A 13,260-nucleotide genomic window follows, 5' to 3' on the forward strand; every position below is an offset into this window, starting at 1 on the left:
TTACTTTTTAATTTTCTGCATTTCTCATTATTTAAATTTTCATGTATTTTGAAAGTGTGCCTCTTTGATCACTCTAAACTTTAGGCAGTAATCTTTCCTCAAAACATTGCTTTGCTCAATTCTACTTTCTCATTTCTCCCTATGATTTGAATTGTTAAAGCTGCTAACCCATTTAGCTATCTGAGTATGTTTCAGCATGTGGAGTAAAGCGTACACGGGCTCCACGCGCTCCGGGTGGTGCCGGGACCCCAAGCAGCCGGCTCCTCACCGGGCCTCGCAGTCTTGCGGGTCTGGGCTGCTGTCTGCACCTCCCTCTGCGGCTCCAGCAAACAATCTTACCTGCGGGGGTCTAGAGGTCAACTCAGTATTTAATTACACATGGTCACATCTGTGTTCACTATTTTAAATCGAGTTACTCTCTCTCGTAGATCCTGAGGCACCTGAGGGAGGGGCCACGGCTCTAATCCACACACTCACGCTGTGCAGTATACACCGTGGCCCTTACACTAACAGGGGTGATTCTTTTTTAGCAAATAATCTTTTTTTTTTTTTTCCGGTACACGGGCCTCTCACTGTTGTGGCCTCTCCCATTGCGGAGCACAGGCTCCGGACGCGCAGGCTCAGCGGCCATGGCTCACAGGCCCAGCCACTCTGCGGCATGTGGGATCCTCCCGGACCGGGGCACGAACCCTCGTCCTCTGAATCGGCAGGCGGACTCTCAACCACTGCGCCACCAGGGAAGCCCCATTTTTTATTTTAGAAATAAATTATACAATATGTTTTATTAAGGTCACTACTTTTTTTCGCAGAAGTATATCTCCACATTTTTATGGAAATGGAAAAGTGTGATTTACCTGTCAGAAAAACCCAGAGGCTAGATTTCAAGGCTGCCTGAGAGGGCGCAGGGTGGCCCTGAACTGGGGGGCCATCTAGGCTTGGGGGGTTTCCTCGTGCTTACAGTGGGGGTCCCTGATTGCTCACGAGGAGCCCTCACCCTCACCTTGCCTGCCTGAGTTCAGTGCTGAGCAGGCATTTCCCGTGGTCACTGCCACGACTTCACCTGTTCTACACAAGGCTCGGTATCTAACAACACCAGGCCCTGCCCCGGCCTCATGTCTGTGGCTCCGTCTGTCCTGCATCTACAAACCTGAGAGGAAACACCCTTCCGTCGTCCCTCCACTTTGGAAGTCGGCTGTGGGCCACTGGTGCAGAAGCAGCGTCTTCCCTTTTTCCTAAAGCAAAAACAAATCAACAATACAGACGTTTGAAAGTTGCAGTTTCTTCTTTCACCAGTTTGTTTTTCATTTGTTTCAGCATTGAATTACGGAAACTGCAGCTAAATTTCTGAAATACTAAGTCACAAAAAGTGGAATCACATTTCCCCTGTAAGAGAAGGCACTCCAGTTCAAGGTTTACTACCTCAAAACACATACACACATGCACAGACTAGCCCTGCAACACAGTCTACGGCTTTTAATGACACGAAGCAGACAAGTCAGTTTTATAGCTTTGAGTCAATAGGATCAAAAGCACATGAGGAGAACTTATGGGACGTGGCAAAAGCAGGGTTCAGAGGGAAGTTTATAGCTGCAAATGCTGACACTGAAAAAGAAGAAAGATCTCAAGCCAACAACCTAAGTTTACACCTTAAGGAACTTGAAAAAGAACAAATTAAATCCAAGATCAGCAGAAGGAAGGGAATGTTAAGGATTAGAGCATAGAAAAATAATAGGAAAAAAATCAGTGAAACCAAAAATCGATTCTTTGCAAAGATCAACAAAATAGACAAAACTTTAGCTGGACTGGCAAAGAAAAGATGAGAGAAGACCAAATAACTAAAATCAGAAATGAAAGTGGAAACAATGATAAAAAGAACTATAATAGAATACTATTAGCAATTGTCTTCCAACAAATTAGATAACCTACAAGAAATGGAAAAACCTCTTGAAACACTCAAATTGCCTAAGCTGACTCAAGAAGAAATAAAAAATGTCAACAAACTTCTAACAGTAAAGACTGAATCAGCAATCAGAAACCTTCCAGTTAAGAAAATTCCTGGACCAGATGGCTTCCCAGGTGAATTCTACCAAACATTAAAAAAAAGAATAACACTTATCCTTCTCAACTCTTCAAAAAATTGAAGAGGAAGGAACATTTCCTAACTCATTCTATGAGGCTAGCATTACTTTGATAGGGAGTCCAGATAAAGACATCACAAGAAAAGAAAATTATAGATGAATACCCTTTATGACTATAGATGCAAAAATTCTCAACAAAGTAAGTTGCTGAATTGCAAATCAAATCCAACAACACAGTAAAAATATTATTCACCGTGACCAAGGGAAATTTATCCCAGGGACACAAGGGTGGTCCAACAGAAGGAGGCCAATCAGTGTAACCCATCACCTTAATAGGATAAAGGAGAAAACCACACGATCAGCTCAACTGATGGAGAAAAGGCATTTGACAGAATCCAAAAACGTTTCATCACAAAATCTCTCAGAAAACTAGGAGTGGTGGGAAAATTCCTCAACACAATAAAGTTATGAAAAACTCACAGCTAGCGTGATACTCAGAGGTGACAGACTGCCGCTTTCTCTCTCAGATCAAGGGAGGTCCCCGGGCCACGACCTACCGCACTCCTGGGCGATGGCGGAGGGGGAGGGGGCCTCACTCCCTGAGGCCCACCAGATGCCTGTCCACCGTCAGGCGAAACCTCCCTGGGCCCTGCGTGGGTCTGTGCCCCCACCCTCCCTCCTCTCCCCTTTCCTACTGGAGCTTTCTGGGTCTGAGTTAGGGTTCCCTCGGGGATGGGGGAGGGCAGAGCTGAGCCCTGAGTGCAGCCAGGAGCCGCCCGCCTGCCCCGCTGGGATCTCACGGGTGTCACCGTCCCCTGCCCCCCATGCCGCCGTCGTGTTCATTGCTTGAGTGGTCCCATGGGGCCCGTCTTTCCTCGGGAACCTCGCCCACCTTTCCGGAGGAAGGACGCGAGGGGCGGCCCAGAGCGCACCTGCTTTCTGGCCTCCGTCTCGTTGATGATGCTGATGACCCTCTGCGTGGCACTCTTGCACTTCTTCCTGTTGACCGCAGAGGACAGCAGTGGGAGCCAGGTGTTCCAGAAGTGTCGGGCGGCCTGCATCACCAGGGCGCTGCTCCCCGCGATGCCCCCAAACCTGGAAGGGAAGGTCTGGCCTGGACAGGTGTAGGTGCCGAGGGGAGGGGTGGGGCCCCAAGACGGCTCTGCGGGACCAGGACGGGCTCTGCTCAGGGCAGCCCTGCTGTGACCTACTCACGAGCCTCGGCTCCCCGTTCCTCGGGCCCGTCCTGGCTCAGACACTCAGGGCTGCCGGGAACCCCCGGGGGTGAGGTGGGTGTCACCGCACGGGGCAGGCGATGACCCTGGTCACAGGGCCACTGGGGGAGGGGCTGGCCTCGGGGACAGTCCCCAGCGAGCACCATGCGCCACAGTCGCCATCATCCCCACCGAAAACACGCACCCCAGACGCGCCACGTGCACAATGACTCTGGCCACCGGGGGCCGCAGCCCACCTCGCACTCTCTACGAAGGCCTTGGCGGCCATCAGGCGCAGCTGCTTCTGGCCCTTGAGGTTATCCATGATGCTCCTGCCCTGGATGCAGGCTGCGGTGCTCAGCATCTCCGCCACCAACTCAGCCTCCACCCTGGAGACAGACAAGCGCCACGGCTACCAGGAGGCTCCTGGGGGGGAGGTGCTGCCGAGAGGGGAGAGCCCTGGGGACACCCCACCCCGCCCCCTGGAGACACCCCACCCCGCCCCCTGGAGAGAGCCCTGAGGAGTCCAGAGTAACGTCATGAAGGTCCCCAAACCAGAGCTAACTGGCTGAGTCCAGTCAACCCGCAGAACCACGAGACAGAATCATAAGCTGATGTTTGAATGACTAACACGTCGGGTGTCTTGTGCGGCAGCGGCAGCAACAGAACAAGGCGCCCAAGCGAGGCCGGGCCCTGCCAGAGCAATGGGGCCCGTTCCCCGTGCCCCAGAGCACGTCTTCTTCAGGGGGCCTAGGCTCTGCGCTGAGAGCTCAGAACGTACAATGTAGACTCAGCAACGTCAAGGGTGCCATAAGCTCTCTTCTCTCAGCCAAGCCGTGGCTTGTGCACATAACAACCGCACGCACGTCCCTGCAAATCGGCTCGGGGGCACCAGGCTTACTCAGGAGAAAAGCACTGGTTTCTGGGTAGACCACCCCCACATGGCCTGGGAGGCCCCAAAGCCAGGTACCTGTCTGCAGGAGCCAGCTGCTCCGCCACCCTGCCCGTCAGGAGTCTAGGGGAGAAAGAGGCTGTCCCTCAGCCTGCAAGGATCTGCAGGGCACGGTCAAGCTCATGCTCTGGGGGTGAATCGGAGGCTGGCCCCGTCCCCCAGGATGGGCATGCCAACCCGGCGGGAGGTGGAGGAGAGCCTGGCCCCGCCTGGGCCCTGGCGTTGCTGTCCTGGAGACCTGGATCTTTAGGACGTAGTCCTTGGGGAGAGTCTGTCAATGACAACTGGGTGACCTGCTGACGGTGACCATCTATATGCTTACAGCTTACTTTGTTCTATCAGCCACTGAGAGAGGAGTGTCGAAATCTACAGCTATAATTGTGGCTGTATAACTTTTTGCTCCTTGAACTTTGAAGTTCTGCTGCTAAGTGTGTACACATTTAAACTTTTTATGAGTTCTTGCTGACTGAACCCTTTTATCACTGTGAAATGTCTCTCATCTCTGATCCCACATCCTGGGAGCTTTACTACAGCCCCACAGCGTTCTTGCAGCTGGTGCTGCAGAGGCCATCTTTCCCCCTCCTTTTACTCTTCACCTGTGTCTTTGTATCTGAAGAGTGTCTCTTGAAAATGGCTCCGAGTTGGGTCTTGCTTTTGGGGCCCAGTGGGATAAACTCTGCACTTTAAGTGGAGGGTTGGTCCATTTACATTTAGTAGATCTGTTGCTGTGGTTGGGTGAAATCTTCTATCTTGCTCTTCGCTTTCCTTCTGTCCTACATGTTCGTTCTTTCTTCCCTCCCTCTTTTGGCTTAACTGAATATTTTTAGTATTCAGTTCTATCTTCTCCATTGGATGTCTAGGTATAATTCTTTTATTGTTTCTGTAGTACTTGCTCTAGAGACTGCAACATACATTCCTAACTAATCACAGTCTACGGTGAATTAATATTATATCACTTCACAGGTGGTGTAAGAACTCTCGATATACCCCTGTCTCTCCCATTCCCATCCTTGGTGTTACCACTGTCATACATTTTACTTCCACATTTGTTAATAATCCCACAATACAATGTATTTTTGTTTGAAACGGGCGTGTGTCTTTTAAAGAATTTAAGAACCGAAGGGGGAAAAACCTTTTATGTTCAGCCACACAGTCACCACTTGGGGCGTTCTTCTCTACTTCCTGAACTGAGTTTCCATCTGGTACCATCTTCCTTCAGGCTGAAGAACTTCCTTTAGCATTTCTTGTTCTGTGGGTCTTCTGGGAATGGATTCTCTTAGTTTTAATTAATCTAAAATGGCTTGATTTTGCCTTCATGTTTCAAAGGCAATTGTTGGTGTATATAGAATTCTAGATCAACAGGGTTTTTTCTTTTTTACCACTTAAGATGGTTTACATTGTTCCTGTTGAGAACTCACCTCTCATCCCTCTTTCCCTGTGTGTAATGCATCCTTTTCCCCTTCCACCTTCCTTCCAGGGTTTTCTTGTCACCTTGGTCTCCAGCGATTTGACTACAATAAAAATAGGTGTGGCTTCCCTCGTGTATATCCTGCTTGGAGTTCATTGAAAATCTTGGATCTCTGGGTTGATATTTTTAATTCAATTGGAAACAATTTCAGCTATTACATTTTCGAATATATGTATTCCCGCCTCGCCCTCTGGCCTCAGCCCTTCTGAGACCACACCTGCACTTGTGCTGGCCCATGGGCACTAGCCCACTGGTCCCCGAGGCACTGCTCCTGTTTTTCAGGCCTTTCTCCCTGTGCTTCAGTTTCCACAGTGTGCTGACCTGCGCTCAGGGTTACTGATCACTTCCCCAGTGTTCAAATTCAAGCTCTCCCAGTGATATTTCCATGTCAGAGATCATACTTGTCATTTCTAGAATTTCTACTTAGTTCTTTAATTAGAGTTTCCATTTCTTTGTTGAAATACACCACCTGCAATTTGCCCATTAAAATCCTTTCTTTCCTTTCTTGTATTTACAATAACTGTTTTAAATCCATCGTCTGCTAATTCCAACATCTGAGTCATGTCTGAGTCAGCTGACTGCTTTTTCTCCTGGTATGGGCCACAGTTTCTTGTTTTTCCACATGCCTGGTGACGTTTGCTGTTATGCTGGGCCCTGGGTGGGGGGCAGGGGTGGAGGGCTGTCTTGCTGAGAGTGTGGATTATGTTGCCTTGCTTTAAAGGAAGGTGGGGTTTCATTCTGGCAGGCAGTGAATTCACCTGTGGCTCACCCTTAGCCTACTGAGATCTGGACTAGGAGTCTTAGGGCAAGTCTTGCGTGGCCCTTAGAGCCCAGCCCCTAAGGCGTGGTCTTCCCGAATGCCCGGCGGTTCAGCGAGGGCTCCCTGACTCTCCTGGGTCAGCACAGGGCCTCTGGCCTCTCTGTCGCCTGCTTCCTGCCAGGCCTGCGGGATCTGGCCTTCTCTGTCCGGGAACCTCCTCGCTCGTCTTGCATCCTGTGGAGTCAGAGGCCCCGGCAGCCCCAGGGTTTGGTCTCTGTCTCCCGCGAGCATTTCTTCTGTCTGGGCTCCAGCTCCTGGAGCTGCAGTTTGGGCAGTGCCCTGCGCCCCCAGGCAGAGCGCGAGGGGGCATGTGGGGCTCACTTCTGATGGCCTCTTCTTGCAAGAGTGGCCTTGGGCCATCTGTTGGCCAATGTCTGGAAGCAGTTCTTTCATGTATTTTGTCAAGTTTTACAGTTTTTAAAATAGCACAAGAGTATGAGATCCATTGTGTGTCATGGCCAGAAATGGTAGAAAAAGTGACTTTTAAGTTCACATAAAAACCCAACAGTGTTGGTGATTATGTTAAATGAAAGTGCTAAACAAAGTAGGAAGGTAACCTCTGTTGGTCTGTTTCAGGGATCTACGTGAAATTCCTTATTAATATATATTCCTTTACATTAATAGTATAAATGTGAAACTGATTCTCGTAATTACACACTCAGAGGTGAGAATACTAATTGATTAGTAACTGCACTATTTTTCACCAAGATCTGAAAACTATTTTCACTATTACTGTGAAATGCTATCATAAAAATTACTGTGACCAACTCCACCCTGAGTTTCTTTACATAACTTGCAAAATAGAAAAAATAGCATAAAAATTTGAAATACGTATAATTTTTTTGAAAAAAGGTGAATCATCTGCAGTACACACCACGTGCTGAAGTTGACCATGGATTCTGCTGACTGGAGACAGGGTCCAAGGCTCTGAGGGGCCAGCAAGACCACTGTGCAGTCGGCATCCCCTAAAGAACCAAGGGCCGCTCACCTCTGCCTGTCCAGCCTCCTGGCGCCCAGCTCCAGGCCTAGACACAGCTGGCCCTCGGTGTGGAGAGAAACGGGTCAGGTCCACAGTCAAACCCGGGTAGGGGGTGACCCCACTGAGAGCAGTGACACCAATTACCACTAGAGGACAGCAACAGTCTGCAAATGAGTTCTCAAAGGTCTTAAGGTGAAAACCAAACTTTTACAGTCTTGTATGACCTCCCCTTTCCCTATTACCATATGTAAACATTTATGTTTTTAGCCTATTTTATTATAAGAATTGCTGTTTTAAAATAAAAGATAATTTAAGAATCATTGAGGAAAGAACGGCGAAGCTGGGGCACACACCCGTCACTGCAGCAGGCACCCTGCCACCCCGTCCCCTGACGAGCTCTGCTGTGCCCGCAACTAGTGAAATCAGCCTTAACTCCGTTATAGGAAGACGATGCAGCAGCCCTCACACACCGACTCTTTCTTTATGAATGTAGTCTTTTTCTTTCTTTTAAAATTAACCTTTTAATTTTTATCAAAGTGGTACCTACCACATGGTTAAGAACTACTCCCCAACCCAGCCCCCAGTCCTATTCCCAAGAGGGAATGACTCCTAGGTCTTCAGCTCTGTCTTCTAGCAGGTATATGCTTTCCTCCAAAAAAATGGCTTCTATCTTGATTTCCCAATTTATAAATTTTAAACATTACCTATAGAAGTCCCTTTTCCCAACTTATGAATATAGCTGGTCCCAGCATTACTTTTAATTCCCTTATTTATTATCTTTGTACCTCAGAATATCTTGTGGTCCCACAAAGTGACACCCGACTATTCAGCTTCTCAGATGAGGGTCTCACGCCACCTGTCCTCTTCCCCCTTCCCGCTGCTAAAATATGTTATCTGTGCTTTTACTTTACTTTTGTACTGTCAAAATTGGTAACACTGATATTTTACTAGGTAACCACAAATAAGTCTTCTTTGTCAAAATGCTAATCCTAACACTGGAATTCAATAAACACCATGATAATGTCTGTGTTTTTCACTGAAGAGGCAAGCTATTACCTTTGTTATCTCCTGGCATTTCCAACTGGCTTTTCTCCCTCCCTCCTTTACCACAATACCTGTAAACTCTCCACAACACTGGGTCCTCCTTTGGCCCTGCCTGCACCCCCAGGGCCCTCCCCTACATCCTTGCCGAGGAGGCTCTCTCAGCAAGCAGCGCAGCTCAGCACCTTTTCTGGATTGCATCTCCATTTCCAGCATCCAATATCTTTCTCTTTTCTGGGTTACTCCCTTGTTTTTCTGGAGTGTATCCTCAATTAACTTTCTAAAAACAGGTGTGTGACAAATACATTTTCTAGGTCCTCATCTGTTTAAAAGTAGCTTTCTTCACTGGGATACTTGAAAGTTTGGGTGAGTTAGAATTACATGTTGAAAACTACTTACACTTAGAACGTTCCACTTTCTTTTAGCTTCTAGTGATGGTTTCTGAGAAGACTGTTGCATTTCTATTTCCTTCTTTTTCTTTTCTTCTAAACGCTATAGGATAGTCTCCGTATCTACTGTGACCTGATGATCCCTTGACGTACCTGGATGTATCTCTTCATTCTTCTCGCCAGTCATTTAGTGGGAGGGTCAATCATGAGATGGTGTCCTCTACTCAGGGAAGCTCCTGCGTTTCACTCCTTTCTCTTTTTTTGTTTTTTGTTTGTTTGTTTTTGTTCAGTTTTTTTTTTTTTTTTTTTTTTTTTTTTTGCGGTACGCGGGCCTCTCACTGTTGTGGCCTCTGCCGCTGCGGAGCACAGGCTCCGGATGCGCAGGCTCAGCGGCCATGGCTCACAGACACAGCCGCTCCGCGGCATGTGAGATCTTCCTGGACCGGGGCACGAACCCGTGTCCCCTACATCGGCAGGTGGACTCTCAACCACTGCGCCACCAGGGAAGCCCCACTCCTTTCTTAAGAACGCGTTCTTCCCTCTTTCTGGAATTCCGATAGTTGGGTTTAGGACCTCCTGTTGTTTCTTCTGACTTTTCTGTCACATTTCCTGTCTTTCTTCATATATTTTCTGCACGATTTCCTCACACTTTAGCTTCTAGCCCTTCACTGACTTTATTTTCAACTTCAGAAATTACCTTTTTAATTTTGAAGAGATCTTTAGTCCTTTTCCTTTTGATCCTCATTCCTTTTCCACAACACTACATTTTAACTTTTAAATGCTGCATCTTCTCAAATACCTTGGAGGTTATTATTATTATTTTTAATATTTCTTCTGATCATCATGTAATCTGTTCTGTGGAATGAATTACAGAAACCTCAGCTACAGCTAGAGTCAGGCCAGGCCTGTCAGGAAGGTCCCACGTCCGCCACGCACCGCAATTACCCCAAACAGCAAGGGGCCTCGCCTACATCTCAGACAGGAAGGGGCCTCTACTCACTGTCCAGCAGGAGGAAGGAACCTTCCCTCCACCCCCGACAGCCCAGCCGATCAGAGACCGGCACAGACAGCCAACAGGAAGCCTCGGTACTTTGGACCCCCAACTCCCCCAGTGGACTCTGGCTATCACAGCCCCTCCTGACTCCCCCTTTTTCCTAGAAAAGCAAGATCCCCCTCCTTGTTTTCCAGATTTCCTGTGGTCCACCAAAGTTTGCATTTCTCTAATTGCAATTCCTCTGCTATTCCTGAATGAACCTGCCTTCCCTGGTGAGATAACTGGACATTATATTATAAAAGCTGACAGTTTCATCCAGAGTAATTTTCCCTATTTCTTCTCGTTGGTCTTCTCTTCAGAGCTGAGGGCCTTCTCAAAAGTCTGAGGGCCCTCGGTTCACACTGGAGAGTGTGTATGAGATGCTGGGGGAGCTCGGAATGGCTTGTCTGCTGACGGGCCCAGCTTTACAGTTGGTGGTGGAGACCAGTGTCTGGTGGGGACCTCTGTGTTAAGGACCAGAGGCTTCCAGGAGGAACCCCGAGTCCCTGCCTGGTATCAGATGTCCTGCCGGGGGGCCGGGTGTTCAGTGCGCCACCACTGCGCCTTCTCCGTCTCCATAGGCTGGGCACCTGAGCCGGAGGCCCCCTGGCCGTCACGGAGCCCTCGGCCCCCACCTGCTGCACAGTGAGGCCAGGGCAGGACGTTCGAAAGCCTTTAAGAAGCAAAGTCCTTCTCAGGGTGGATTGTTGAGCAAAAGCCACCTCTGTTTTGGAGGAAAGACAGTCACGAGGGAAAGCCCCTTGTGGGGGGTGGGCACAGTGAGACATGCTGGGCTGGCCTGGGGGCTCCATCCAGCCTCTGCTTCAGCTGCCTTGGTTTTCACAGGGAAACTTCCAGACATGCAACCAGCTGCCTGGGCTCCAGTCCCAGCTCCGCCTCCACCTGCTGGGTGGCCTCGGCGAGGGCCTCAGCCTCTGCCTGCCTTGGTTTCCTTGCTCCCAGTGCGGGCACCGCAGCCCCTGCCCAGGAGCTGCTGCAGGGACAGAAGAGGTGCGGGTGGGGCCTCCATGGGAGCTCTGAGCAGCCTGTGGCCTTGGCTGCGTGCGAGGCGGGTGACCACAGCTCGGGTCGTGGTCACTTGTCAGCCCCCAAACACCCACGGGGGTGTCCCACGCAGGCCCCAGAGCGGCCGCTGGGATGTGGCGGCCGTGCTCCCGCACCTGGCCCCGGGATCCTGACCAAGAGAGGCTCAGGCCTCCACTCCCATCACCCAGAGGCAGGAGGCCAGGCCTCCTTGGATCCGGCCTCGAGCGGTCAGCTTGGCTGTGCGGCCATGATGGGTGTCTTCCTGGCCTGGAGGCCGGGATCCCGTCTTTCAGGAAATAAACTCAGAAGTAAGGCAAAGAGAAGAGCCTCAAGGGAAACAGTCTTTCCAGCAGAAATACTCACAACAGAAACAACTTTAAAACAGCCTCCTGTTCAGGAAAAGGGAAGGATCAGGAGCCCTGATTACTGACGAGCTGAATGGGGCCCGGGGCACAGGAGCAAGCGGCCTGGAGCGTCTGTGGCCGTCCCGGGGGCCCTGGAGAGCCCGCGCCAGCAGCGCTCGGGCGGAGAGGAGCCAGTGGCAGGGGGGTATTCTCCTTTCACTGAAATCACCCTTCAGTTACTTCCGAATTTACGTGGCCTCCTAAGTCGCCTGCTCAAAACTACTCTCAACAAAGCTGCCTGCCCGTGGGAGCGGCCGCCAGTCGAGCCTTGCAGCCCTTTCAGCCTCTGAGCCCCAGTCACGCCCGCAGCTGGCGGGGCTTGTGGGGCCTTGGGATCCTGCTGAACACGGCTCTCCGGGGGCCGCAGCTGAGGCGTCGCCCCGGCCGACGCGGGGCTGGCGGGGCAGCTCCAGGGCCGAGCAGGTGAGGCTGTGGGCCCCGCCTGGTGGGCTCGGAGGAGGCACCGCGCCCCAGGGACACGGGTCAGGCGCTGGGGTGACTCACGGACTGAAGGCCTGCAGGTGCTTGATGCCTGTCTGGATGGCCTTCTGCGAGCAGGTCACGGTGGCCTCGTGGTCCCGGGCCACGTAGGTGAAGTGGGTCAGCCGCGTCAGGGTCTGCAGCTCCACAAGGGGGTCCGACCAGCTGCACTCCAAGGCCATCTTCACCAGCTGCCAGGGGCAGGGGAGGGGGACGTCTGTGAGTCGGGGGAGTCTCTGCTGCCAGCTCACGGCTGACATCACATGGACGGGTCCAGTGGTCACCCGGCCTAGGCTGAGTCACCTGCGAGGTTGAGGCTCCAGCTGCCAACTGCAGCCAAGCCTGGGTGGGGCTGGCGGGTTGGGGACAAATGTCCCAGTGTCCACACTGCGTTCCTGCCACACGGGCAGCCCTGCCCTCTGACGAGCCAGGAGACCAGGCTCAGGGGCCCTGAGGGGACCACTCGGCTCTGCTGGGAGCGCTGTGCTGAGAACGTGGCAGGGCCGCTGGCCACCTGGGGCTCCTTGTCTCAACAGCAGGATTCGAATAAGCACCTCGAGGTGGGGAGCCTTGTCGGGGCACAGCCCCTGGAGTGCCTACCAGGCGCCTAGTGACACCTACGTGGGCCAAGGGGCAGGAAGGTGACTTCTGGGGGGAGGTGACAATGGGGGGAGGTGACACCTGTGGGGTGAGGGAGCGACAGCTACCTGAGCCAAGGGGGGCACAGTGAAGTCCACGAGGCCCAGCCCGTTGCAGGAGTACATCTCCAGAGCCACGAGGACTCTGGTCACCGAGCTGATGTCCTCGTTGGTGCCCTGGTGGGAAGGAAGTGCAGGGGGGCCCGTCAGCCCCGGGGCTGGAGGATCTGGACGACTCGGGAAGTGACCCTGAGAAACAGCAGCTCTGCGGCACCGATCGGAGCTGTTTGTGTAAATGCTTGTCCCCGAGCTACCTCGTCGTGTAATAGAGGGAGGAGCAGGCGCTGCAGTCCCTGCGGTGGCCCGGCGGCTGGCTGACCCGGCCAGTGGTGGAGGGCAGGTGGCCAGGCACAGCGGGTGGCCCTCTGCCTGGAGGCCCGTCCCTTGGTCCTGCTCCAACCCGGTGCTCACTCCTGGCAGGCTCAGATGCCCCTCCCTGAGGGACCCCGCCTTCCAGCCTCACTTCCCACCTGAGCCACGTGTCCTGGGCTCCAGCTGGGCTCAGGGAACCTCCCACTGGTGTCCATCCACGGCCCACGTCTGCAGGAGCAGAAGCCGTGGGGCTGGCCCTGCCCCCTCCCCTCTGGGTCCCTGGTTGCTCCCCTGGCCCCTCACCGCGACGGCCTTGCACTCACAGCTCAGGTGGCCCGTGGAGCC

General features: G+C 52.0%; 1 protein-coding gene across 1 annotated transcript in view; it reads right to left on the minus strand.

Moving 5' to 3' along the window:
* CFAP46 (cilia and flagella associated protein 46) overlaps positions 1–13,260 on the minus strand; it is an 88,229-nt gene that overhangs the window by 45,266 nt on the left and 29,703 nt on the right. Inside the window, exons 21-25 of the mRNA XM_082611604.1 lie at positions 12,613–12,720; positions 11,930–12,096; positions 3,550–3,681; positions 3,011–3,173; positions 1,148–1,232 (exon numbers count right to left, since the gene is read on the minus strand). Coding sequence (XP_082467730.1) covers positions 1,148–1,232; positions 3,011–3,173; positions 3,550–3,681; positions 11,930–12,096; positions 12,613–12,720 — 655 coding nt within the window. The remainder of the gene's footprint in view (positions 1–1,147; positions 1,233–3,010; positions 3,174–3,549; positions 3,682–11,929; positions 12,097–12,612; positions 12,721–13,260) is intronic.

This window comes from Mesoplodon mirus (assembly GCF_964341445.2).
Source record: "Mesoplodon mirus genome assembly, chromosome: 2".
Classification (NCBI taxonomy): domain Eukaryota; kingdom Metazoa; phylum Chordata; class Mammalia; order Artiodactyla; family Ziphiidae; genus Mesoplodon; species Mesoplodon mirus.